This window comes from Bos grunniens, chromosome 13, assembly GCF_055505025.1.
Source record: "Bos grunniens cultivar Pamir isolate PY7600 chromosome 13, Bosgru_T2T1.0, whole genome shotgun sequence".
Taxonomy (NCBI): Eukaryota; Metazoa; Chordata; class Mammalia; order Artiodactyla; family Bovidae; genus Bos; species Bos grunniens.
In genome coordinates, this window is record NC_141177.1 from 35,379,560 (window position 1) to 35,406,779 (window position 27,220).

At 37.3% G+C, this 27,220-nt stretch overlaps 1 protein-coding gene and 1 long non-coding RNA gene across 5 annotated transcripts in view; one reads left to right on the plus strand and one right to left on the minus strand.

Annotated features, from left to right (window-relative positions):
* Positions 1 to 272: 272 nt before the first annotated feature.
* The window catches only part of MCM8 (minichromosome maintenance 8 homologous recombination repair factor), a 46,990-nt gene continuing 20,042 nt past the window's right edge, over positions 273 to 27,220 (minus strand). For 3 of the 4 annotated variants that reach the window (XM_086333414.1, XM_086333411.1, XM_086333412.1), the window contains 10 exons: positions 26,807 to 27,002; positions 22,001 to 22,031; positions 21,326 to 21,466; positions 18,362 to 18,503; positions 12,840 to 13,035; positions 10,914 to 11,133; positions 10,383 to 10,592; positions 5,275 to 5,351; positions 2,127 to 2,316; positions 273 to 1,427 (listed from right to left, as the gene is read on the minus strand). In XM_086333414.1, the coding sequence (XP_086189540.1) occupies positions 1,335 to 1,427; positions 2,127 to 2,316; positions 5,275 to 5,351; positions 10,383 to 10,592; positions 10,914 to 11,133; positions 12,840 to 13,035; positions 18,362 to 18,503; positions 21,326 to 21,466; positions 22,001 to 22,031; positions 26,807 to 27,002 (1,496 nt within the window). In that variant the 3' untranslated portion in view covers positions 273 to 1,334. The remainder of the gene's footprint in view (positions 1,428 to 2,126; positions 2,317 to 5,274; positions 5,352 to 10,382; positions 10,593 to 10,913; positions 11,134 to 12,839; positions 13,036 to 18,361; positions 18,504 to 21,325; positions 21,467 to 22,000; positions 22,032 to 26,806; positions 27,003 to 27,220) is intronic. The other variant, XM_086333413.1, reaches the window with a different exon arrangement.
* Positions 12,863 to 14,363, plus strand: LOC147360721 (uncharacterized). Its single transcript, XR_015139388.1, has 2 exons — positions 12,863 to 13,334; positions 14,050 to 14,363. It is a non-coding gene; the product is annotated as an uncharacterized LOC147360721 (long non-coding RNA).

The following is a 27,220-nucleotide window of genomic DNA, read 5'->3' on the forward strand; positions in this document are numbered from 1 at the left end:
ACCTTTTAATTTCATGGCTGCAGTCACCATCTGCAGTGATCTTGGAGCCCAAGAAAATAAAGTCTGTCACTGTTTCCATTGTTTCCCCATCTATTTGCCATGAAGTGACAGGACCAGATGCCATGATCTTAGTTTTTTGAATGTTGAGTTTTAAGCCAGCCTTTTCACTAGATTTAACTAAAAATTATGATATATAACTAAACTGGAAAGAAATGGGGAAGTGTATATGTATGTATATATATAGAAGGGTTTAAAAGAACTACACTCTTATATTCTGAGGTAGGTAAAAAGTATAATTTTTGAAACTGAAAATTCAAGAATGAGCATTACTATAGATAGCAAGAATTTACTGTATAGCATAGGGAACTATATTCAGTATGTTATAATACACTATAATGGAAAATAGAAAAAATAATATAATATACACATATATATGCATAACCAAATCATTTTGCTGTACACCTGGAACTAACACAGTATTATAAATCAAGTATACTTTAAGAAAAAAAAAGAATTAGCATTAGGAGCATGTCCTTTAGAAAAATGGAGGTAAATGGGAGAACAATTGAGACTGAACAGAAAATTGGGGCATGTGGAAGAGTGGAACAGAGGCTGCTATAGTCTTGCATAGCTATTTAAATCTTTTTCATTAGCTATGATGTTAAGCTTAATATGTCAATATATGGGTGGACACTAGACTTTAGGTGAGCAGGAAACAGTATATACAGAAGTCTAATTACACATGAAGCTTATATCATGTTATAAATCAAAGTCAGTAAATAAAGCTAAGGGAATTCCCTGGCAGTCCAAATAGTTAGGACTCCATGCTTTCACTGCCAAGGGTCCAGGTTCAATCCCTGGTCAGTGAACTAAGATCCTGTGAGCTGCACGACACAGCTAATAAAAAAGAATAAAGAAAAAAAATTAAAAATTTAAAAAGTCAATATAAAATATTTCCAAAATTTTGGGGAATTGAAAGTTGGCATCAATTTATTTCTATAAGATGCTCAATTTTGTGTGTCAGAACTATTTAAATATTTAAATGTAACCCTGTGACTGTTTACCCAGATGGACATTTGATATGCACAACCATGAAATATTTATAAGAAAAAGATCAAAAACAAAACTATAAATAACTTCTAATTACATCATTTAGATAAAATGTAAAATATTTTTAGTCTTCTGGAGAAGTAAAAAATTAACACATGATTTTATCACTTCTTAAATTAGTTCAACTCTCTTTTCCTATTACATTTGGGATGTCATTTTCAGAGAGCAGTTTTTTTTGCATATTCTTCACAACAAACCCAGGACAGCCTGGCTTGGTAGTCCTTTTACATAGTTTGAAGTTGGTAAACCTTTGGGCCTTTTTTCAAGAGATAACCTTGGTCATTTAGTGATCCAATAAAATTTTCAAAATCAGCAACCTAGTAGAAAATAATAAAAGAGCCTGTTAAATAATATGCAAAAAATATGATTTTTAAAATTAATCTCTCAAACAGTAATATACAGTTGTCAAGTTTTTGGGGCAAATTAAAATCATTTGTACTTCTTACAGAGAAAGCTGCCTACATATGAACCTTGGATTCTATAACACCTAGCTAATCAAAAATAACTCCAGTATGCATAGAATCTTTTATATTTGTTTTAGCTTAGCTTCAAAATAAAAATTAGACTAACTTTTGAAATTGAATGAGCAATTTTCCATATAAACTGTTTTACATGTTTAAAGTGCTATTATACCCATTTTCACCAAGACTTTTAAGTAGTTAGATCAAGTGGAATCATGTCCATTTAACAAATGAGAAAACTGAGGTTCAAAGATGTGTAAAATGACTTGCCCAGAGACTGTCAGAATAACATGGAAACTTGCTATGATGTTTCTCCCATCAAGATGTTGAAAACTCTTTTGAAAAGAAGTTTGAATTTTAGATAAAAACTTTTTTTAAAGCTCTGAGCAACTAGTTTTATATCTTAAATAAAACAAGCGTTTGTTTTAAATACAGCAAAACAGCCTATTCCATGATTTTAGTCTAAATCTTTTGACATTTAAAAGTTCTTCTATACTAATAAAGCCCTCCTGAAATTATTATAAAAAGATTTACTAATTATTTATTTTATCATACCTGAATGTTTAACTCTTTGGCAATCTGTTGAAGTTGATGAAACTGAAATAAATTATTGTAAGTTCTTTCAGCAATTTTGTTGAGAGCAGAAATAAATCTTTTTGCTGCTGACCTGTTGCTCATTCCAGAACCATGCTGGGATCGTTCAAAATCTAGGTTCCCAAATTCATCAGAGTAAGTTCCTAACATGCTTATGGAAGGAAAGAAAAACAGTTACCCAATGTGTTTCAGCTATAGACATTTTTGTCCAAGTTATAAAAAGAAAAATGTGGAAGTAGCCCTGAGGCTCGGGTAACAAAGATTTAAACATGTATTTACTGAGTGGTGATTGTGAATTAACTATGTATGGACTGATTGGGGATAAAAATATTTTGGACATAGCTACCACTTTTTAAGAAACTCCCTATATTTAGAAAGAGAAATACAAATGAATTTTTGCCTAAAAATACAAAGTTGACAGGCTACAATATAAATACTTGGAACATTCTCTTTGATTCATGAAAAAAAGAAATTCTAAACATACTAAATTTAGGTTTTCCTTGGTAAAGATGTCTTCCCAGCTCCTAGGGCAGCTCTGGGAATGAAGTAGAAAGGTTCTGCTGAGTTGCAGTAATGATGGTTAGATAGTAAAGGATACACCTATTTCTCCAGCTCTTGCTGCTTTCTTCTTATTTTCACAATATCATCAAGCAAAGAAATACATAATTCACAGTGAATTTTAGCCAGAAGTCTGAAAGTACCAGTTAGAGATTAGCCATCCTCTCTAGTCCAGCCCTGTTGCTGATTGCCTGCCTTAATTCTCGGCTTATATATAATCTCACAGCCAGGCTCAGAGGCAAAGATGTTATTTAATGAGTTAATTAATCAAATATAAATTGGTCACTAGACAGTAGGCTTCCCATGGCAGAACAAAACAGGTGCAATTCCTGCCCTTAAGGAGCTCATAGGAATGAGTTTAAAGGGTTATTAAAAACACAGCTTCATTTTGTTCCCTAAATAGATAAGAGCCCACATGAAACAGAATAAGCTGTACATACAGGAATGAGTCATCCAAATAAGATTGCAGTAACTAATAAAGCAATTAGATGAATATCTGTATGCCCTAGAAATATAGCATTTTTTAAAATAATTAACTGCTTTATTAGTTGTTGTTGTTGTTTAATCACTAAGTCATGTCCCACTCTTTTGCGACCCCATGGACGGCAGCCCGCCAAGGGAGCCTCATGTACAGGCTCCTCTGTACATGAGATTTCCCAGGAAAGAATACTGGAGTTGGCAGTTCCTTCTCCAGGAGATCTTCCCTTCATTAGCAGGTGGATTCTTTACCACTGAGCCACCAGGGAAGCCCATACCATATAATTTACCTTATTCTTATTTCTCATAGAACAGTTGTCACAAATGCTTTAGGCTACTATGTCAATAATAATAGCTAGTATTTACCTTAACTATATTTATTTACCATGCACTGGTTTGATCTCCTTGCATCAAATCAGTCAATCCTAAAAGAAATCAACCCTGAATATTCATTGGAAGGACTGATGCTGAAGCTGAAGCTCCAATACTTTGGCCACCTAATGAGAAGAGCCAACTCACTGTTAAAGACCCTGATGCTGGGAAAGACTGAAGGCAGGAGGAGAAGGGGACAACAGAGTTGCCACGGCAGCTCCAGTTCAGTTCAGTCGCTCAGTCATGTCTGACTCTCTGTGACCCCATGGACTGTGGCACGCCAGGCTTCCCTGTCCATCCATGGCATCCTTCCCTGTCCATCCATGGCATCCTTCCCTGTCCATCCCTGTCCACCGCAGCTCCAGGTCAGATTTTAAAGCCCAAACTCTGGCAGCAATGCTATACCACTTTTACTCAGAGCTAAAGAGAAACAATTGGTTCTGACTCCAAGCAAGCCCAGAACAGTAGCTCTTAGAGAAAAAAAATTACTTAACAAAATAATTTCGTCTTTAAATTAGTATTTTTGCAGCCTCAGATTCCTAACAGACTTATATTTTAAGTACTGTGAGAGCATATTAAGAAGAACTCATTTCTAAATTATGATAAATCCACACAATGAAACACTACAGTTGTGAAAAATAAACGGACACTCTTTAGGCATTGACACGGAATGATTTCAAGATCATTTTCTTAGTGAAAAAACTGAGGTATAGAATGTGTATGCTACCCTTTGTTTATAAAAGGGGAAAAAGAATATACAGATATGGAGTTATAATGTATATTTTATATCTGAAATCACAAAAATTGATTTGTTGTCACTAGGGAAGAGGAAGAACTAGGTAGCTAGTTAACAGTACATGAAGAAACTTTTACCATTAAATACTGTTTGAACTTTGGAATTTTGAGGTATATGAATATAAACCTATTAAAAATTTTTTTAACTGAAATGCCTATCTAAAATAATCAGAATAAGATGTTTTCTCATATGCCACTTCTTAAAAGTTAATATGTGCATAACAGGAAACCAAAAAGCACAAGAAGGAAAAAACAAAGGCATCCATGACCACAAGCAGTTTACCATTTGATGTGTTCTTCTAGGTTAATTGATTTTTTCAAAAACCACAAGTCTAAGGTAGTCATATATTATCAGTTAAAATACAAATTTTTTTCTTTTCTGTCTAAGAACTATGATCTACCAAATGATATAAAATGCAAAGGTCACAGATTAGCAATATTAGTCAAATCCTAATGCATTTACTGATCCCTGAAGCCAGAAATATCACTTCTTAGAATACACTTACCACACATGAAGTATCTCAGAGATTACTCATTGTGGCACTGTGGGACCTGAGATCCCACATGCCTCAGGGTAACCAAGCCTGGAGAGAGTCTATGGGCTGCAAGATCCCACATGCTGCAACTAAGACCCAAGGCAGCCAAATAAATATTAAAAAATGACCCAATTTTTAAATTACCCATTCAAAAAACATTTTTTTAACATGTAAAGATTATTTACATAGGAATATTTCAAGCCAGGAAAGTATAATTTGTTCTGAGGAAAATAAGTGATCAAATGTGTTAACTAAAAATAATTTTGTTTGGCCTAATTAAATATATAAATTGAGACAGAATGATGACCGTTTTATTTCATTTGATGAATGTTTTATTTCATTTAAAACAGCATTTAAAAATGTATTCTTACCTGTATTTCATAATTTCAACTATGTCCTCAGCATCTTCTTTAGTTGCTTCCTCTCTCAATTCCAACCTTGCTCGTGCCTTTAAAAGAAAACAACCATCTTTAGATAACAAAAGATAAATATATTTAACATTGAGCAGCTAGAGGATATCTAAGCTTATTTCATTAACTTTACACAAAAACTTCTGTATAGAGAGACTACAATATAAACAGTCAGAATTTTAAAATATTATCAATAGCTTGAATATGACAATTATCACTTTTTTTTTTTTTAAGTTGAGGGTTAGGTTTTATTTTTATTTTTTATTTTATTTTTTAACTTTACAATATTGTATTGGTTTTGCCATATATCAAAATGAATCCGCCACAGGTATACATGTGTTCCCCATCCTGAACCCTCCTCCCTCCCCATACCATCCCTCTGGGTCGTCCCAGTGCACCAGCCCCAAGCATCCAGTATCGTGCATCGAACCTGGACCGGCGACTCGTATACATGTTTCAATGCCATTCTCCCAAATCATCCCACAGAGGGATGGTTTGTCAGACACAACTGAGCGACGGAACTGAAATGAACTGAAGGATAATTGGTTTCTGGAATTTTGTTGTTTTCTGTCAAACCTCAACATGAAATTAGCCATAGATATACATATATCCCCTCCCTTTAGAAACTCCCTCCCATCTCTCTCCCCATCCCAACCCTCTAGGTTGATACAGAGCCCATGTTTGAGTTTCCTGAGCCATACAGCAAACTCCCGTTGGCTGTCTATTTTACACATGGTAAGTTTCCATGTTACTCTTTCTATTCATCTCACCCCCTCCACCCCTCTCCTCATGTCCATAAGTATATTTTCTATGTCTGTTTTTCCACTGCTGCCCTGTAAATAAACTCTTTAGTACCATTTTCCTAGATTCCGTATATATGTGTTCAGTCGTTCAGTTGTGTCCAACTCTTTGCAACCCCATGGACCACAGCATGCCAGGCCACCCTGTCCATCACCAACTCCCAGAGTTCACCCAAACTCATGTCTATTGAGTCGGAGATGCCATCAACCATCTCATCCTCTGTCATCCCCTTCTCCTGCCTTCAATCTTTCCCAGCATCAGGGTCTTTTCACATGACTCAGCTCTTCACATCAGGTGGCCAAAGTATTGGAGTTTCAGCTTTAACATCACTCCTTCCAATGAACACTCGGGATTGATCTCCTTTAGAATGGACTGGTTGGATCTCCTTGAATCCAAGGGACTCTCAAGAGTCTTCTCCAACACCACAGTTCAAAAGCATCAATTCTTCAGCGCCCAGCTTTCTTTTTGTCCAACTCACATCCATATATGATTAATGTAAAGACTATAGCCTTGATTAGACAGAACTTTGTTGGCAAAGTAATGTCTCTGCTTTTTAATATGCAGTCTCGGTTGGTCATAACTTTCCAAGGAGTAAGCATCTTTTAATTTCATGGTTGCAGTTACCATCTACAGTGATTTTGGAGCCCCAAAATATAAAGTCAGCCACTGTCTCTCCATCTATTTTGCCATGAAGTGATGGGACTGGATGCCATGATCTTAGTTTTCTGAATGTTGAGCTTTAAGACAACTTTTTCACTTTCCTTGTTCACTTTCATCAAGAGCCTCTTTAGTTCTTCTTCACTTTCTGCCACAAGGGTGGCATCATATACATTGATATTTCTACCAGCAATCTTGAATCCAGCTTGTGCTTCATCCAGCCCAGCATTTGTCATGATGTACTCTGCATATAAGTTAAATAAGCAGGATGACAATATACAGCCTTGACATACTCCTTTTCCTATTTGGAACCAGTCTGTTCCATGTCCAGTTCTAACTGTTGCTTCCTGACCTGCATACAGATTTCACAGAGGCAGGTCAAGTGGTCTGGTATTCCCATCTCTTTCAGAATTTTCCACAGTTTAAACTACAATATTTATCCTTCTCTTTCTGACTTACTTCGCTCTGTATAATAGGTTCTAGGTTCATCCACCTCATTAGAACTGACTCAGATGTGTTCCTTTTTATGGGTGAGTAATATTCCATTGTGTATATGTACCAAAACTTCTTTATCCATTCATCTGTTGATGGACATCTAGGTTGCTTCCATGATCTAGCTATTGTAAATAGTGCTGCAATGAATAATGGGATACATGTGTATTTTTCAATTTTGGTTTCCTTGGGGTATATGAGAGAAGGCGATGGTACCCCACTCCAGTACTCTTGCCTGGAAAATCCCATGGACAGAGGAGCCTGGTAGGCTGAAGTCCATGAGGTCTCAAAGAATTGGACATGACTGAGCGACTTCACTTTCATGCACTGGAGAAGGAAATGGCAACCCACTCCAGTGTTCTTGCCTGGAGAATCCCCAGGACAGGGGAGCCTGGTGGGCTGCCGTCTGTGGGGTCGCACAGGGTCGGACACGACTGAAGCGACTTAGCAGCAGTAGCAGCAGCAGGGTATATGCCTAGGCATGAGACTGCTGGGTCATATGGTGGTTTTATCCCTAGTTCTTTAAGGAATATCCATACCATCTTCCATAGTGGCTATATCAATTTATATTCCTACCAACAGTGCAAGAGAGTTCCTTTTTCTCCACACCTTCTCCAGCATTTATTGTTTGTAGACTTTTTGATGATGGTCATTCTAACCAGTGTGAGGTGATATCACATTGTAATTTTGATTTGCATTTCTCTAATAATGAGCGATGTTAAGCATCTTTTCATGTGTTTGTTAGCCATCTGTATGTCTTCTTTGGAGAAATGTCTGTTTAGGTCTTTTTTCCACTTTTTGATTGGGTTGTTTGTTTTTCTGGTATTAAGTTGTATGAGCTGCTTGTATATTTTGGAAATTAATCCTTTGTCAGTTGTTTCATTTGCCATGATTTTTCTCCCATTCTGGGGTCTGTCTTTTTACCCTGTTTATAGTTTCCTTTGCTGTGCAAAAGCTTTTAAGTTTAATTGGGTCCTACTTTGTTACTTTTGTTTTTATTTCCATTACTTTCAGAGGCGGCTCATGGAGGATCTTGCTTTGATTTGTGTCATCAAGTGTTCTATGTTTTCCTCTAAGAGTTTTATAGTTTCTGGTCTTATATTTAGGTCTTTAATCCATTTTGAGTTTATCTTCGTGTATGGTGTTAGGAAGTGTTTTAATTTCATTCTTTTACATGTAGCTGTCCAGTTTTCCCAGCATCATTTACTGAAGAGGCTGTCTTTGCCCCATTGTATATTCTTGCCTCCAATTTCTGGGCTTTCTATCTTGTTCCATTAGTCTATATTTCTGTTTTTGTGCCAGTACAATCCTGTCTTGACAACTGTAGGTTTGTAGTATAATCTGAAGTCAGGAAGGTTGATTCCTCTTGCTCCATTCTTGTTTCTCAAGACTGCCCTGGCTATTCGGGGTCTTTTGTGTTTCCATATGAATTGGGAAATTTTTTGTTCAAGTTCTGTGAAAAATGCCATTGGTAATTTGATAGGTATGGCACTGAATCTATAGATTGTGTTTGGTAGTATAGTCATTTTCACAATATTGATTCTTCCCACCCAGGAACATGGAATACCTCTCCACCTGTTTATGTCATCTTTGATTTCTTTCATTAGTGTCTTATAATTTTCTGTGTACAGTTCTTTGTCTCCTTAGTAAGTTTATTCCTAGATATTTAATTCTTTTTGTTGCTATGGTGAATGGGATTGATTCCTTAATTGCTTTCTGATTTTTCATTGTTAGTATATAGAAATGCAAGTGATTTCTGTGTACTGATTTAGTATCCTGCAACCTTTGCTAAATTCACTGATTAGCTCTAGTAATTTTCTGATACTATTTTTAGGGTTTTCTATGTAGTGTCATGTCATCTGCAAACAGTGAGAGCTTTATTTCTTCTTTTTTGATCTGGATTCCTTTTCTTTCTTTTTCTTCTCTGATTGCTATAGCCAGAACTTCCACAACTATGTTGAATAACAGTGGTGAAAGTGGACCTCCTATGCCCATTTTTTGAAGAGTTTTAATCATAAATGGGTGCTGAACTTTGTCAAAGGCTTTTTCTGCATCTACTGAGACAATCATATGGTTTATCACATTGATTGATTTGCATACATTGAAGAATCCTTGCAAACCTGCAATAAACCCAACTTGATTGTAGTGTATAAGTTTTGATGTGTTGCTGAATTCTGTTTGCTAAAATTTTGTTGAGGATTTTTACATCTGTTTTCATTAGTGATAGTGGCCTGTATGTTTCTTTTTTTGTGTTGTCTTTGTCTGGTTTTGGTATCAGGGTGATGGCGGCCTTGTAGAATGAGTTTGGAAGTGTTCCTTCCTCTGCAATTTTTTTGAAAGAATTTTAGAAGAATAGGTATTAGCTCTTCTCTAAATGTTTGATAGAATTCTCCTGTGAAGCCATCTCGTCCTTGGCTTTTGTTTTTTGGGAAATGTTTGATCACAGCTTCAATTTTCAGTGCCTGTAATTGGCTTATTCATAATTTCTATTTCTTCCTTGTTCAGTCTTGGAAGACTGAACTTTTCTAAGAATCCGTCCATTTCTTCCAGGTTATCCATTTTATTGCCATAATAGTTGTTCATAATAGTCTCTTATAATCCTTTGTATTTCTGCATTGTCTGTTCTAACCTCTCCTTTTTCATTTCTAATTTTGTTGACTTGACTCTTTGCTTTTTCTTGATGAGGCTCACTAAAGGCTTGTCAATTTTGTATATCTTCACAAAGAACTAGCTTTTAGTTTTATTAATCTTTAGAAAGAAACTATCGTTTCTTTCATTTCTTTTTCATTTATTTCTACTCTGATCTTTATGATTTCTTCTAATTTTGAGGGCTTTTTTGTTCTTCTTTTTCCAATTGTTTTAGGTATGAAGTTAGGTTGTCTATTTTTCTTATTTCTTGAGGGAGGATTGTATTGCTATAAACTTCCCTCTTAGAACTGCTTTTGCTGCATCCCGTAGGTTTTGAGTTCCATGACCTTTAAAATTTTTTTTTACCTACCTATTTCTAATGTTACCCAGTAGGAAGAAAAGCAAATAATTACACAGAAAATTTAAGAGAAATCTTATAACCCTCTACCCCCTTTCTAAGCCAAAAGAGCAAGAACTTAAAATAAATGAACCTCTGTTAGACGAATCAAAGATTCCAGCTGCCTAGTAGTGATTGGTGAGCTACTTAATCGCTGGCTCTGCTTCCGGAGCTCAAGGTAAAAATTCTGAAGAATTTGAGCAGCTTCTGTGGATAGCCTTGGATAGACATACTGCCTAGAGTAGCCAATGTACTTTCTCAATAACTGGTGGGGAATTGGATCTATTGTTTCTCCAGGAACCACCTAAAACATGATAAAAAAGGCCCAAGATTATAAGGATATGTAGCAAATAAAATCTTTCTGCTAAAATAAATTGTTTAGATAAATATAATATTCTAAAACTTAGATAAATATTATATTCTCCAAATAAACCAAACTCTGCAGTTCTAGCTCTTGGTCTAGCTGACTTAGATTATTTCAACTGAACTTTATACAAACTCTAGTATTATAATATAAAAGGTGTTTGCTAAGAAAGTTTACATACTACTGCTCTACAACAAGCAACACACTGAACTCTGACTTTCAAACAAAACTGAACCAAATTATTAAAGAGAAGAAACTTACCTTTAGTCTTTCTGATAGTGGCTTATCAGAAACCACTTCAAGTATAGACGTATTTGAATCCTGACTATTCATACGAGCTACTGTGGCACTGCTAACAGCTCTCTGCTTTCCAGCCCTTATTGCAATCACATGTTCAGACAGTAAATGATCATGATCTTCATTTGGAGTGTCTAACAGGATAAAGACCAGATCAAATCTGGATAGTAGGGCACTCCCCATTCTAAAGGTATGAAAGAAAGAAGAAACAGTGATTAGAATTAAACAGAAAACCTAGAAAGCTGTTTATTCACTTCTTTACTAATCAAGTTCCATGTAGAACTTAAATAATGAAGCTTTAGGTTAAGGAAACAAGCAATAGCTTCTGGATTCAATTTGCCCACCAACTCCAGAGACATACCAGGTCACATGTACACAGGCTTATATGTACCCATATGTTGAGGATGCTTTTTCTCACACCATCAAAACCACTAAATTCTTCTCTATGTTCTATATGACTTCTGATGATTTAGGATTATTGAAATTACAAGCTAGAATGCTTCATGATACATTGAAGATTATCTGGTTGAGAAATTCTTAATCTTTTACATCTTTTGTCTCACCAAAACGCTAAGTCTCTAAAAGCACCTACGCCCATTTAGAAGCAAAAATACCACTTTTTATTAAATATACATCTATATGCCTGTTAGTCATTTTAGTAAAAGTGCTGTGTTCTACTTAATTTTTGAATCTACCAATCACATAACTCCTTTATTTGAGACCAACAAACTGAAATGCAGAATGATTAAAGACTCTGACTAACATTCTAGTGGTACCACTAAAACCAGAATCAAAGTCTCCTGGATCCTTGTTCAAAAGGATGTTTCTGATCTTTCCAATTTAGGACTTTTGTCATTTTACTAAGAAACACTAGTAAGATGGCTTTTTTGGTGCTGGTAGTACAGAAATACCCAGAATCTCAAAGTAAAATTGTGTATTTTACTATGTACCATTTCTACAATTCCCAGGCAGTCCAGTGGTTAAGACTCCACCCTGCCAATGCAGGGGTGAGGGTTTGATCTCTGGTCAGGGACCTAGTAAGATCCAACAAGTAGCAAAAAGATTTTTTAAAAAAAGAAAAAAAGTAGCTATTATTAAATATTATGAAATTAGCATTTTGTTTCCCACTAGAATTTTTAAAGTTCTAAATTTTCATCTGAGGCATCTTTTTGTCTTTTTTTCACTCGTGCATCACTTGAGTCTATTTTCCCCTTCCCAAACATTTTGTTCAACCTGTACACAACAAATTAGAAGAGAAAGCATACTCACATAAAGATATAAACACTGGTTTTGGAAAAAAGTAGGATCACATCACATATACAAATAAGCAGGTAACGTGCTCCTGTCACTTAACAGTAAAGCACAGACATGTTAATTATCAGAGTATATGCAAAGCTACTTTCATTCTTCTAATTGCTGCTTTCCACAGTATAGTCTTACTGTATAGTTCAACCACTTCCCTATCAATGAGCATTTCGTTTCCAGTTTTTGATGGTGATAAACAATGCTGTAAAACCCACCCTGTCAACATATCTTTGTGTATTCTTGTGCCTGTTTCTGTGAATATAACTCCTAAAAGAAATGGCTGGAACAAACAGAAAATACATTTAAAAGTGATAAACATGCCAAGCTGTCCTTCAAAATCTCAACTATGTATGTGAGGCCCCATTTCCCCACTCCATTGAAAATAATGATTAATATTTAAAATGTTTGCCAATCTGGTAGATGTCAATAGCACTTCATCGCTTTAATGGAGTGTTCTAACACATTTTTGTACATTTATTGGAAACTTGCAACCTCTGTAAAATATCCATATGTATGTCCACAGTTATCTTTTTCATACCTATAGGGATTCAATATATTAAAGTATAAATATGTGAAGAGACTTACTTTAAATTCTCAGAAACTGTTTTGGCTTTATTGTAGTGTCCTCCAACTGGATTTGCAGCAGCAATGATGGAAGTTCTTGCAGGGAGGCTACAAACCATGCCAGCCTTAGCAAGACTAATACTTTGCTGTTCCATGGCTTCTAACAAGGCTTGATGTTGATTCCCCATTTTATCAAATTCATCTATTCCACAGATACCTGCAACCACAGTAAAGTAATTCAGACAAAAATTTTTCCTTTGGTCAAGTTTCAAACCTAACAGGAAAGAAATTATTCCACAATAAAGCATATTTCCAAAAGTTTCCAACAGTTAAAATTATGAAGTGTCATACAGTCCAAAATTTGTACTTGATTTACAGCAAATAAAATATTGGTCTTATTTAACTGTTATTTAATTAGCATTTTCCACAGGCAAAGCACTACATGTGAGGGTTACAACAATGAAGATATGAGAGTAACCCTCAAAAAGCTTAAAGAGTTATATCTGAATAGATGAGGTAAGTATATACACATTCAAGATAGTGTATTTTAACAACTATAATAGATATGCATCATCATATGAATTTTCTGGGGGTGGGGTGGGATTAAAAGAGGAAGGGGAATCTGGAAAGGTTTCAAGAAAAAGGTGCTATACGAGCTGGGTCTTTGGGAACAGTGGGCAGCATGATTTGGGAAGGAACACATGGGCTCTAAAGCCAGAAGACTGGAGTGCAGGTCTCAGCAATACCCGGTGTTGACTATAAAACCGTACAGTTAATTGTACACTCAAACTCTTTAAATATGAAGACCCACCACTGAATGAAGGCATTTTATGTGCCAGATGTATTTTACATCTAATCCACAGGTTATCGGAGGCCCTCTAACGTTATCTTGTAATATTTTTCCTCTCTTCCTCTTCATACCATGATAATTTGGTGGTCATGCCCCAAGGGCTTTGCTATGGTTAAACCTTTGTATACCTACTCTATGACTAGTCAGTGCACACCTCTCTGGAACTGATGGTATTATTGGAAATTCTCGAGATTAGTAGTATAGTTCCTCAGAGGTGGGGATAGGGTAGGAACAAAGTCAGGCTACCTCTTTCCCACTTTTCAAAGTATAAAGCAGGAGCTGGCAAACTTTTCCTATAAACGGGCAGATGAAATTTTGATGTTTTGTGGGCCACATACAGTCTTGTCACATACTCTTGGGTTTTTTGTTTGTTCTTTACAGTCCTTTAAAATGGCTTGTGCCCACACGCCACAACTACTGAAACCCACATACCCTGTGCTCTGCAACAAGAGAAACCACCGCAATGAGAAGCCCTCACACCGCAACTAAAATGTAGCCCCTGCTTGCTGCAACTAGAGAAAGCCCTCAGGAAGCAATGAAGACCCAATGCAGCCAAAAAAAAAAAAGTAAAAAAGGATTAAAAAAAAATAGCTTGTGGACTACACTAAAACAGGCTGAAGGGTGGGTTGATCTGTGGACTGAAGTTTGCCAGTCACTGGTTTTAAAGCATAAAGTTTAAATTATGAACATTTTAAGCTCTTTCTAGTCTGTCTACAATTGATATATCTTGTTACTTGTTTTCAAACAATTTTTTGGTCATTTCATCAGATATTGAAGAAGGGAAATATAAAACAGCTCTATTTCTCATTTTTTCCCCTGAAAGTCTTCAGTAAAAATTTTAGTAGGATCCTATTTATCATTTGGTAGGATTATATTTGTTTCTAGAATCTGGTCTCTGTTGACTAATATTCTTTGGCATTTTAACAGTTATATATATATATATAGTTAACGGTGATATTTTTACCATCATAATGCTTGGCTTATCTACATAGATTTGAAAGAGATGGGCATGGAATTTTAACACTCTGCATCTTAAATCCCATTAGCGATCTGCACAGCTAAACACTGTATCACCTTCAACTTCTTTTTTAATGGAAGATCTGACAGTTTAACAAAGTGTGAAAGTGTTAGTTCTTCAGTTGTCTGACTCTTTGCAACCCTGTGGACTGTAGCGCACTATGCTCTTCTGTCCATGGAATTTCCAGGAAAAATACTGGAGTGGGTTGCTATTTCCTTCTCCAGGAGGTTTTCCTGATCCAGGGATCAAACCTAGGTATCCTGTATTGTAGATACATTCTTTACCGTCTGAGTAACCTCTTCCTGTTTCTTATTTTCTTCACCTGCTAACTTAGTAAAAATAGTCACTTCTAATGAGCTATACAATAACCAGAGAAATGCTTTAGAATTTATGAATTCATCAAATACTTACTAAATGCTTTTTATAAGAAGAGGTGGCAAGAATACACAAAAGAATTATACAAAAAAGGTCTTAATAACCTGGATAACCATGATGGTATTATCACTCACCTACAGCCAGACATCCTGGAGTGTGAAGTCAAGCAGGCCTTAGAAAGAATTACTAAAACAAAGCTAGTGGAGTTGATGGAATTCCAGCTGAGCTGTTTCAAAGCCTAAAAGATGATGCTGTTACAGTGCTGCACTCAATATGTCAGCAAATTTGGAAATCTCAGCAGTGGCCACAGGACTGGAAAAGGTCAGTTTTCATTCCAACCCCAAAGAAGGTCAATGCCAAAGAATGTTCAAACTATCATACAATTGCCTTCATTTCACTTGCTAGCAAAGTTATGCTCAAACTCCTTCAAGCTAGGCTTCAGCAGTATGTAAACTGAGAACTTCCAGATGTACAAGCTGGATTTAGAAAAGGCAGAGGAGCCAGAGATCAAACTGTCAATATTCTTGGACCATGGAAACATTCTTGGACCATGGAAAAAGAGAGTTCCACAAAAACATTTATTTCTGCTTCATTGACTTAGCTAAAGCCTTTGATTGTGTGGATTACAACAAAATGTGGAAAATTCTTAAAGAGATGGGAATACCAGACCAACTTACCTGTCTCCTAAGAAACCAGTATGCATGTCAAGAAGCAACAGTTAGAACCAAACACAGAACAATGAACTGGTTCAAAATTGGGAAAGGAGTACAAGACAACTGTACACTATCACCCTGCTTATTTAACTTATGTGTAGAGTATATAATGTGAAATGCCAGGCTGGATGATTCACAAGCTGGAATCAAGATTCCTGGGAGAAATATCAACAACCTCAAGATATGTGGATGAAACCACTCCAATGACAGAAAGTGAAAAGGAACTAAAGAGCCTCCTGATGAGAGTGAAAGAGAGTGAAAAAGCCAGCTTAAAACTCAAGATTCAAAAAACTAAGATCATGGCATCTGGTCCCATCATTTCATGGCAAATAGAAGGGGAAAAAGTCGAAGCAGTGACAGATTTTAGGGCTTCCTTGGTGGCTCAGATAATAAAGAACCTGCTTGCCAATGCAGGAGACCTAAGAGACATGGGTTCAATCCCTGGGTCTGGAAGATCCCTGGAGAAGGAAATGGCAACCCACTCTAGTACTCTTGCATGGAGAATCCCATGGACAGAAGAGCCTGGCAGGCTACAGTCTGTGGGGTCACTAATAGTCAGACCCAAATGAGCAACTAACACACACACACACACACACACACAGTGACAGATTTTATTTCCTGGGGCTCCAAAGTCACTGCAGACTATAACTGCAGCCATGAAAGTAAAAGATGCTTGCTCCTTGGAAGGAAAGCTATGACAAACCTAGACAGTGTATTAAAAAGCAAAGACATCACTTTGCCAACAAAGGCTTGTATAGTCAAAGCTATTGTTTTTCCAGTAGTCATGTACAGATGTGAGAGCTGGAACATAAAGAAAGCTGAATGCCAAAGAATTGCTACTTTCAAACTGTGGTGCTATAGAAGACTCCTGAGGGTCCCTTGGACTGCAAGGAGATCAAACAGTCCTTCATTGGAAGGACTGTTGCTGAAGCTCCAAAACTCTGGCCACCTAATGCAAAGAGCTGATGCTGGGATTGAAGGCAGGAGAAGTGGGCGGCAGAGGATAAGGCGGTTAGATAGCATCACCAATTCAGTGGACATGAATTTAAGCAAACTCCTGGAGACAGTGGAAGACAGAGGAGCCCAGCATGCTGCAGTCCATGGGGTAGCAAATAATTGGACATGACTTATCGATTAAACAACAACACTGTATTCTAGGCATGTGGATATAACACTGCAAAGACAAAATTGTCAGTCCTTGTTGTGAAGGTTACATTCTGTTCAGTGTTGGAGGCAGACAATTAAAAAAGTGCTCTGGCAAGAGACGTAGAGTAGGATAAGGCGAACAGGGTCAGTGGGGGTGGGGATTACAGTGTAAAATGTGTTGTTAAGGGAAGGTCACACTGGGGTCTTTTGAACAAAAAATTGAAAGAGCCCTGCAGACTATCTGGAGTAAGAAGGTTCCGAAGTACAAAGGCTGCAATGTGGGAACATGACATGCCTGGAGTGCTGGTGCTATACTTCGAGGTATAGCAAGGAGGCCTATGTAGCTGGGGAAGAGGAATAAGAGTGAAGAAACGGGCAGATAATGAGGCAAAAGAGGTGATTAAAGGCCAGAATATGAAATGGTGATTAAAGGGCATCTGTGTCAATATCAAACCTGGCTTTCACCAAATAAGATGGGAAGGCACTGAAGGGTTTTGAACAGAAGAACAATGTGATCTAAGTTTTAATGGGATTGCTCTGCCTTGTTACAAACAATAGAGCAAGGGTGGTCACAGGCATGCCAACTAGATCACAGTAATAATCCATGTGAGAGATGATGGTGCAGCAGCAGTGGATAAGTGGTATCCAGAAGGTAGAGCAAACAAAGTCTGCTGACAGCCTGGATGTGAGGTATGAGAAAAAAATCAAGAATGTCTTCATGTTTCCTGATATAAGCAAATAGCAGGATGGAACTGTCATTTACTGAGAGGGGAAGATGAAGATTTTGGCTTTGGACATGCTAGGTTTGAGAAAGTTGCAGAGATACTGCATAGGCAAAGGGATATATATGCCTGGAGTTCAAGGGAGAAGAAACATAAATCTGGAAAACTTCAGCATATAGGTAGGTGAAGAGCCATGAAACTAGATAAAATAACCAAGCAGATAAGTACAGGCTGAGAAGAAAATACTACAAAAACTAAGTACTCTGAGGAGCCAACCAGTTAAGAGGCTGGGGAGATGAAGAACAAGTAAAGACAGACGCAACAGTGAGTAAAGTAAGAAGAAAATCAGAAGAGCACAGTGTCCTAGAAACCAAGGAGATAAAGTATTCCATTGATGCAGTGATCAGCTATGCCAAACATGGCTGACAGTTACTGGATTTAGAAATGTGACATTGCTGGCAAACTGGAAGGAATGATCTCAGCTGGACTAGAATCTGGGTACACACTGCCTGACACATACATAGGTATGTTTTCCCAATAGGGTTAAAACATCACAAAGAGAAACAGGCAGCAGAGCCCAACTGTCGATCTCTTCCTGCTGAGCCTTCCAACTAGATGTCTTATAAATGACTCTTGGAACAGAATGTAAAGAAAGTAATTGAAAAAGAAAAGACTTTAAAAAAGCCCCAGAATTATTATTATCTGCTTTGGCCTCTTACCTTGATCACCAAGTACTAGGGCACCAGCTTCCAAAGCAAAATCTCCAGAGGAACTATCTTTTGAAAGAGTTACAGTCAAACCAGAGGTGGTTGTGGTATTACCACAAACATACACGCCACGTGGAGCAACACTGCATACTGCCTAATGAAATGGAGAGTTTAAAAGAATCAAAGTAAAAGGGAAATAATACAGTAGTGGCTCACAAACATTAGCTATATGCCAGTCATTCTTCTAAAAGCTTTCCCATACAATCTTCACCACCACAGTAAGAGTATTATACAGTATTATACACAGTACTATACACCTGTTACTGATGTAGAACTAAGGTCTGAATAGAGTAACTCACACAGCTATGAAGGTGTGAGGTTAGGATTAAATCAAACCCATGCAGGCTGATTCTAGTCTGTGGTCATGTGAATACACAATTGCAATTTATGCTTCAAGTTAAAATAGCAAATATATAAGTATTAATTTTAGTTTCAGAAACCCCAGTGCTTCTTTAAACACCAGGTAATAAAATGGCTTAATAGTGTTCACCATGAAACAAGGTAACAGTACACAGAAAAGTAGTTAAGTAGTGCAAGAGCTAAAAGCATGGACCTCTGGAGGCAGGTAGATCTGTTTAAACAGGTCTTGGCTCTATCTTGTACCTACTGGTGGTGCTACTCTTGAACCTCTCTTGAAACCTCAGCTTCCTTCGGTTTTATTACACACTGCCTTGAGGGTTAAATGAGATCATATACGCAGACTTAACCTGGTACATGGCATATATGTGCCTCGTGCAAGGCCACTGTACACCTCTGTGCACCTCACAGCCCTAGTAGGCAGTGCTTACCCTCCTATGTCAATAGTGTGCTCTGGACTGATGTAGCACACACCTAAGGGAAGCTTTGGTGCCTAGCTAAATAAATGGAAGCTATCATTATTTTTGTTACTTGTAATTCCTTAGTTGTTAGTTTGAGAATATGTTGGCTTACTAAATGGTCAGAGGAAAATAGTTTAAAAATATAAATGACTCATAACTGTTCAGTTCAGTTCAGTCGCTCAGTCGTGTCTGACTCTGCGACCCCATGAACCACAGCACACCAGGCCTCCCTGTCCATCACCAACTCCCGGAGTTTACCCAAACTCATGTCCATTGAATCGGTGATGCCATCCAACCATCTCATCCTCTGTCGTCCCCTTCTCCTCCTGCCCTCAGTCTTTCCCAGCATCAGGGTCTTTCCCAATGAGTCAGCTCTTCGCATCAGGTGGCCAAAGTATTGGAGTCTCAGCTTCAACACCAGTCCTTCCAATGAACACCCAGGACTGATATCCTTTAGGATGGACTGGCTGGATCTCCTGGCAATCCAAGGGACTCTCAAGAGTCTTCTCCATCATAACTGTTAGTATTAGCCTAATTTTTAAAAACTTTGGCTTACTGGGGCTAGCAGACTTAAATGAAATTCAGATTCCCACACACACTTTTACCCGCATTCCTTACCTAAGTATACTGTTTTCATTTTTACCATCTACTCTGTTTCACCTATAACTGGATACTCTGTGTCTCAGTTATCAGGCTTGCAGCAAGGGTTCAGAATAGAATAAAAACAAGTTGGCCCAACTGGCCAAAACAAAATATGAAAACACAGGATTTAAAAAATATCAGATTAGAAATTAAAATAACTGATTTTTTGAAGTATACTTTTTATTTAAATATAATGTACATAATTATAGTACATATAACTGTACAGTTCAACAAATTTCCATGCAACTGACACCCATATCAAGAAACAACATAACTAGCATTCCCAAAGTCCCTTTCTAGGCACCACCCAGTTAGCTTGTAACACAATAAACTAGTTGTGATTTATATGAAACTTTAAATGAATAGAAAAAAAAAATAACTAATTTAACACTCAGCCATAGGGAATAATGACCCTGATGGACAGGTTATTAATACAATGAGGAGACCAGAGTTTTCAATTCTGGCTGCACTTCAGAATCACCTGTGGTTATAAACGTATAGATGCTAAGATCCTTAACCAAGAGATTCTTAATTCTTAATACTGGGGAAGGCCACAGTATTTTCAAAAAGCTCCAAAGCTGATAGTGATAGGGTTCCTAACCATTCTTACATTGGCTTTGCAGGTGTCACTCCAAGCACAAGCATTCCAAAGGCTGCACCTTCTAGGGCAGCACGGGGAGAACTACTAGGCTCTGATGGGCAGAGCTAGAATCTTGGGGACCAACAACATATTGGTCATGGGAATTTCCCTGTTTTAGACTCAGAGAGAAGCAGTGGAGATGGATGTGATTGACCTCTATCAGACTATTCTTAAAGCCGAATTCAGTGTTTATATAGTTGCATAAAGAAATATTGGGTGAGCCTGCTTTACTTTCTTGAACTATTCTATTCATAGGTAAGGTCACAACAATAAAGACTAGTATAGCAATGCTGCATACAAAAAATGGTTAGAGGGACTTCCCTGGTGGTCCAGTGGCTAAGACTTCATCCTCCCAATGCAGGGCAGGGGGGGCCCCAAGTTAAATTCTTGGTCAAGGAACTGGATCCTGCCTGCTGCATCTAAAGATCCCACATACCCCAGTGAAAACCGAAGACCCTGAATGTCACAACTAAGACCCAGTACAGCCAAATAAATAAATAAATATTTTTGAAAAGAAAGAAATTGTATTTTTTTTTTAAATAAAAAAAAATAGGGGTTAGGGAAATGGTTAATATTTTACAATAGTTGACATCTTAACAGAGCAGTATGCTTGTACAGCCTGTGTGACAGGAGACTGGCTCAATGTGAAAGGATGGTCAGATACAAGTTACTCACACAAACCCCCAACTCACTCACACTATTTGACAAATGATATCCTCTGGAATACAAATACCCCATGTTTTAGGAAAATTCATTTGTGAATTATTCATGCATTTTATAAGCAAAAGGTCAAATCCTAAATGTCTGATTTCTTACCTGTAGCATCTGACTTTTTCCCAAGCCTGGGTCTCCAACAACAAGGACATGGGGATCTCCTCGAACTGGAATTCTGTTTTTGTCATCTGCATATTTCTGGCTTCCTCCAAAGAGTGCTAATGCCAAACCTGCTTTAACAAGCTCAAATGTGAAAGAAGAGAGAGAAAAAACAAGAAAGAAAAACAAAGATGACTAGCAAAAGGGGTGCTCCTCCTATATTTAAAACATTTGTGTGGGGATTTTTTTTTTAAAAAAACATGACTGCATTTTGCTTTTCTCTTTTCCTAAGAAAAGTCTAAAAATACACTTCTTTAATGTAAATGATTAGAAAGCATATAAAATAAGGTATCGTAAAAGTCACCAAGTAAAGACCTACCTTGCCAGGCATTGAATCCATTCCACAAACCTGAGAAGTATTGGTTAGCTTCTGCTTTGCCATCTACTGTGTCCAGAGTCACTTTAAAAAAAGTCCATTCCTACTAACTCTAATTGGTAGGAAGTTCTATCTTATAAGGAACTGTGGTTTCTCTCTCACATCATTCATTTATGGAGAATAATGATTCATATTAAACTATGAATAACTAGCCAACAGAAATTACTATTTTTTGTAAAATCTTAATATTCTATTTTTGCTAAATTTATGTATTTTTGAGTAAAATGAAGTAAAATACTTACTTCATGACCAAAAATGACAGGGCAAAGCGAGCTGAAAAACAGAATACAATTCATAAATTCTAACTCACATTTTCAGGTGATAAAGAAGATCTACTTTACAATCTGCTTAATTTACTTTACTTAGTACCAAACAGCTCAAGAAACTTTATTCTAACAATAAATTTATCAAAATTCTTGATGAATCTATAAAGGGAAGAATACTTTAGAAATTGTGTCTATGTAAGGGAGACAGGGTACTTACAAAGCATTTACATTACTAGCCTTTAAAACGCATCATAGGGACTTCCCTGACAGTTCAGTGGTTAAGATACTGCATCAGGGGTTTGATCCCTGGTTAGGGAACTAAGATTCTGCATGCAGTGTAGCACGGCAAAAAAAAAAAAAAAAAATTATAATCATGTGTTATGATTATGGGTTATTTTGCACCCTAATACTTTAGGGTAAAGAATTATCTTTTATATGAATAGACATCTTTAGACCTGTGTAGCCAAGTCATTGAAAGAAGGAGACTAAAGGGTGAACTGAATACACAATATTTAAAGAAAGAATAAAATTTCATTTTTTCAGTTGAAAGAATCAGAATAAATAAGGTCATATATTAACATATCAAGTATTATATTTAATATAAAGAAGTATCTCACATCTGTCAATTGTATAAACAGGAACAAAAAGGACAGGGTGGGAGACATACAATCAGGAATAAACTCGGAATCATTTTCTCTCTGTTAATATATGTAAACACAAAGTTGGTATCCTGCCATATCCCCTTGGCAAATATTGTTCAGCATGCTCCTGCAGATCACTGCTCACCTCCTACCAAGCAACTGCATCTGTGTGCCAAAAGGCTTTCTACGGCTGCAGAAGCATTAGCAGCAGGCAGGCTGGGCAGAACACAAGTGCTGGCATGTCTAATATTCTCAGGAGCAGCTCCAAATCTAGACCCTTAAATGGAAAAATACTGAGGCTAGGTCTTTAGTCAAGTGTCCCAGAGGCCTCAGAAAAGATTAAGCCTTCATTAAGGCACCAGACACTGATTGCCTCCCTTCTCTGTCTCACTTTCTCATTCCCTTCTCAGTATATCTGGGGATTATCTCCCAGTAAACCACACTTATGCAAATCATTGTTTCTGAAGGAACCTAAACTAAAACAGCCTTCTATTTGTCTTCTCCATTCTCTTCTCAAAGGCTTCCATTTGTTAATCTAGCAAGGGTTGACAAGGAGATCCAACCAGTCCATCTTAAAGGAGATCAGTCGTGAATATTCATTGGAAGGACAGGTGTTGAAGTTGAAACTCCAATACTTTGGCCACCTGATGTGAAGAGCTGACTCATTGGAAAAGATCCTGATGCTGGGAAAGATGGAAGGCAGGAGGAGAAGGGGACAACAGAGGATGAGATGGTTGGATGGCATCACCAACTCAATAGACATGGGTTTGAGTGGACTCTGGGAGTTGGTGATGGACAGAGAGGCCTGGCGTGCTGTGGTTCAAGGAGTAGCAAAGAGTCGGACATGACTGAGCAACTGAACTGAACTGAACTGAAGGGGTGACAACATTTTTCATAAAGGGCCAGAAAATAAATAGTTTCACTTTTACTGTCTAGGTCCTAACTACCCAACTTTCATTAAAGCAACAATCAATAATTTGCAAATTAATGGGTAGGGCTGTGTTCTAATAAAACTTTATTTACCAAAATAGGCAGCTTTCCTAGTTTGCCAATCCCTGCAAGATTAACAAATGGAGAGCCATGAAAAATTCTAGATTTAGAACTAAAAGGTAAAAGCAAACTGTAGGAAGGAAACCCAAGTTTTTCATACTAACATACGTACTTCATTAAGTATGGCAGAAAAAAGGACCACCGCACATGTTCATTGTTATTTTAATTGGTAAGAGGTACCAAAGAGGTGTTTTGGTCCTCAACCAGGGAGTTCCGTGGCCACCTGCTACAGACCACTCACCACTCCACCACTTACCACCAGATCACCGGAGTCTCCCTAGGTCAGGGCACCCTATCTATCAGGATGGGTTTGGATGGCTATCTATTCAAAGGATATCTCTGAGGGTTTAAGAACAAAAAACCCTCAAGGAATCTATACTTTTCCCAACTTGCTAATTAACATATTAAAGGCAGAAAGAAAAAAGTGTCAAATTCTCCTAGAGCCCAAAGGCTAAATGACAAGATCTATTTTTCTAATACAATGCACTTCAAAATCTCAGTTCCTTACCTCTGTTTGGTACATCTACTATCTAGTCTCTCATTTTCTATTTCTTCAAAATTATCCAAAAAACTGCCAAAATAACAGCACATTGTGTTAACCATGTTAAGGATATAATGAAATCTCATTTAATCTTTAGAACAACATTCTGAGGCAGGTGTTATTATTTCTACTTTAGAAGATAAAAATGAAGGAGAAATTAAATGCCCCAGATTACAACCGGAAGTGGCTGAAGCAAGATTCTAACTTAGGTTTCAGATCAGATCAGTCACTCGGTCATGTCCGACTCTTTGTGACCCCATGAATCGCAGCACGCCAGGCCTCCCTGTCCATCACCAACTCCCGGAGTTCACTCAGACTCACGTCCATTGAGTCAGTGATGCCATTCAGCCATCTCATCCTCTGTCGTCCCCTTCTCCTCCTGCCCCCAATCCCTCCCAGCATCAGAGTGTTTTCCAATGAGTCAACTCTTCGCATGAAGTGGCCAAAGTACTAGAGTTTCAGCTTTAGCATCATTCCTTCCAAAGAAATCCCAGGGCTCATCTCCTTCAGAATGGACTGGTTGGATCTCCTTGCAGTCCAAGGGACTCTCAAGAGTCTTCTCCAACACCACAGTTCAAAAGCATCAATTCTTCGGTGCTCAGCCTTCTTTACAGTCCAACTCTCACATCCATACATGACCACAGGAAAAACCATAGCCTTGACTAGACAAACCTTTGTTGGCAAAGTAATGTCTCTGCTTTTGAATATGCTATCTAGGTTGGTCATAACTTTCCTTCCAAGGAGCAAGCGTCTTTTAATTTCATGGCTGCAGTCACCATCTGCAGTGATTTTGGAGCCCAGAAAAACAAAGTCTGACACTGTTTCCACTGTTTCCCATCTATTTCCCATGAAGTGATGGGACCGGATGCCATGATCTTTGTTTTCTGAATGTTGAGCTTTAAGCCAACTTTTTCACTCTCCACTTTCACTTTCATCAAGAGGCTTTTTAGTTCCTTTTCACTTTCTGCCATAAGGGTGGTATCATCTGCATATCTGAGGTTATTGATATTTCTCCCGGCAATCTTGATTCCAGCTTGTGTTTCTTCCAGTCCAGCGTTTCTCATGATGTACTCTGCACAGAAGTTAAATAAACAGGGTGACAATATACAGCCTTGATGAACTCCTTTCCTATTTGGAACCAGTCTGTTGTTCCATGTCCAGTTCTAACTGTTGCTTCCTGACCTGCATACAAATTTCTCAAGAGGCAGATCAGGTGTTCTGGTATTGCCATCTCTTTCAGAATTTTCCACAGTTGCTTGTGATCCACACAGTCAAAGGCTTTGGCATAGTCAATAAAGCAGAAATAGATGTTTTTCTGGAACTCTCTTGCTTTTTTCATGATCCAGGGGATGTTGGCAATTTGATTTCTGGTTCCTCTGCCTTTTCTAAAACCAGCTTGAACATCATGAAGTTCACGGTTCACATATTGCTGAAGCCTGGCTTGGAGAATTTTGAGCATTACTTTACTAGCGTGTGAGATGAGTGCAGTTGTGCGGTAGTTTGAGCATTCTTTGGCATTGCCTTTCTTTGGGGTTGGAATGAAAACTGACCTTTTCCAGTCCTGTGGCCACTGCTGAGTTTTCCAAATTAGGTTTATATCTCCCTAAAAAAGTCTGTAACCACTATAGCAAAAGTACCTCTACACTGTTTCTTCTCTATTGCAGGACAATAACAGAAATAAAAACTATTCTGAAATACTTCTCAATAGTAAGTGACTTCTATATGACTCTCTTTCTTGCTTTCTAAAAGTAAACAAGCAACCCTCTGCTCTACATACAACTAATTGAAATTACTTTGGAATTCACTGCCCCATGACTCTTCTGTTGAGTAACCAGTTAATGTGAGATAGTAAATTTTCCTTATTGTTTCAACTAGAGATGAGCAATCTTATTTGTAAAGGTACAAACAGTAAATATCTGTGACCCATCTCTATCACGTCTACTCAACTCTGTCACTGTAGCTCAAAAGCAGTCAGACGCTATGTAAATGAACGAGTGTGGCTGTGTTCCAAGAAAAGTCTGTTTTTGGACAGCAAAATCTGACTTTCACATAATTTTGTATGTCATGAAATATTCTTCTTCTGATTTTCTTCAGTCATGAAAAAACATAAAAACCAATATTAGCTCACAGGCTATACAAAAATGAGTAAATAGCTGAATTATATCTCTTCCACCCTGCCCTTTTTGTTTGTATGAATAGGATTATATAATTGATGAATGGAAAATACTTCTTTATATTCAACATAATACTTCATATATTCATATATGGCCTTATGTATTCTAATTCTTTGAACTGAATATGAAATTTCAGTTCAAATATGAATAGAAATAAAATATGAATAGAAATAAAATATGAAATTTTATCCCTTCTTTAAATATTATGTATACAGTTCACCCTTTAGTATCCTTTCAGTGACTTGGCTGCACAGGTCTAAAGATGTCTAATGAATTGTAATTTGCAACCATTTTGACTGGTTTTCAGTTACTGGTAGCCAAAAGCACCCCCAACATGCACATGATAAAATAAAACTTGAGATAATCTCATACATACTTGACAATGAGTTTAAACAGGTTTTCTTCAGACTGAATCTCCTGGATGGCATAAAGGTCTTTAAGTGAGAACTCCATCAATGCTCCATGCTTACATCCATCCTCGGAAGCCTTTGTTTTCTGTCCTTTGTTATTGCTAACAGAATTTGCTTCAATGTACAAAAGGAACATGCATTTGTCATTCTTATTTCGAGAACCTGTAAATTTCAAAGTACAAAAATACAGTAATTGGTATTTTCATTTTCCCTACAGAGATTCAAGTAGAATGTAAAAGAAAGGCATGGTGAGTTATAATACTAAATAAACCTTTATTTTAGAGTTAAAGTGTCACCTATATAAGAATCAAAGAGTTCTTTAAATTGCTGGAAATTCAGAAATATCTTTAAAAGGGAAAAGAATACTGACAAACTACTGA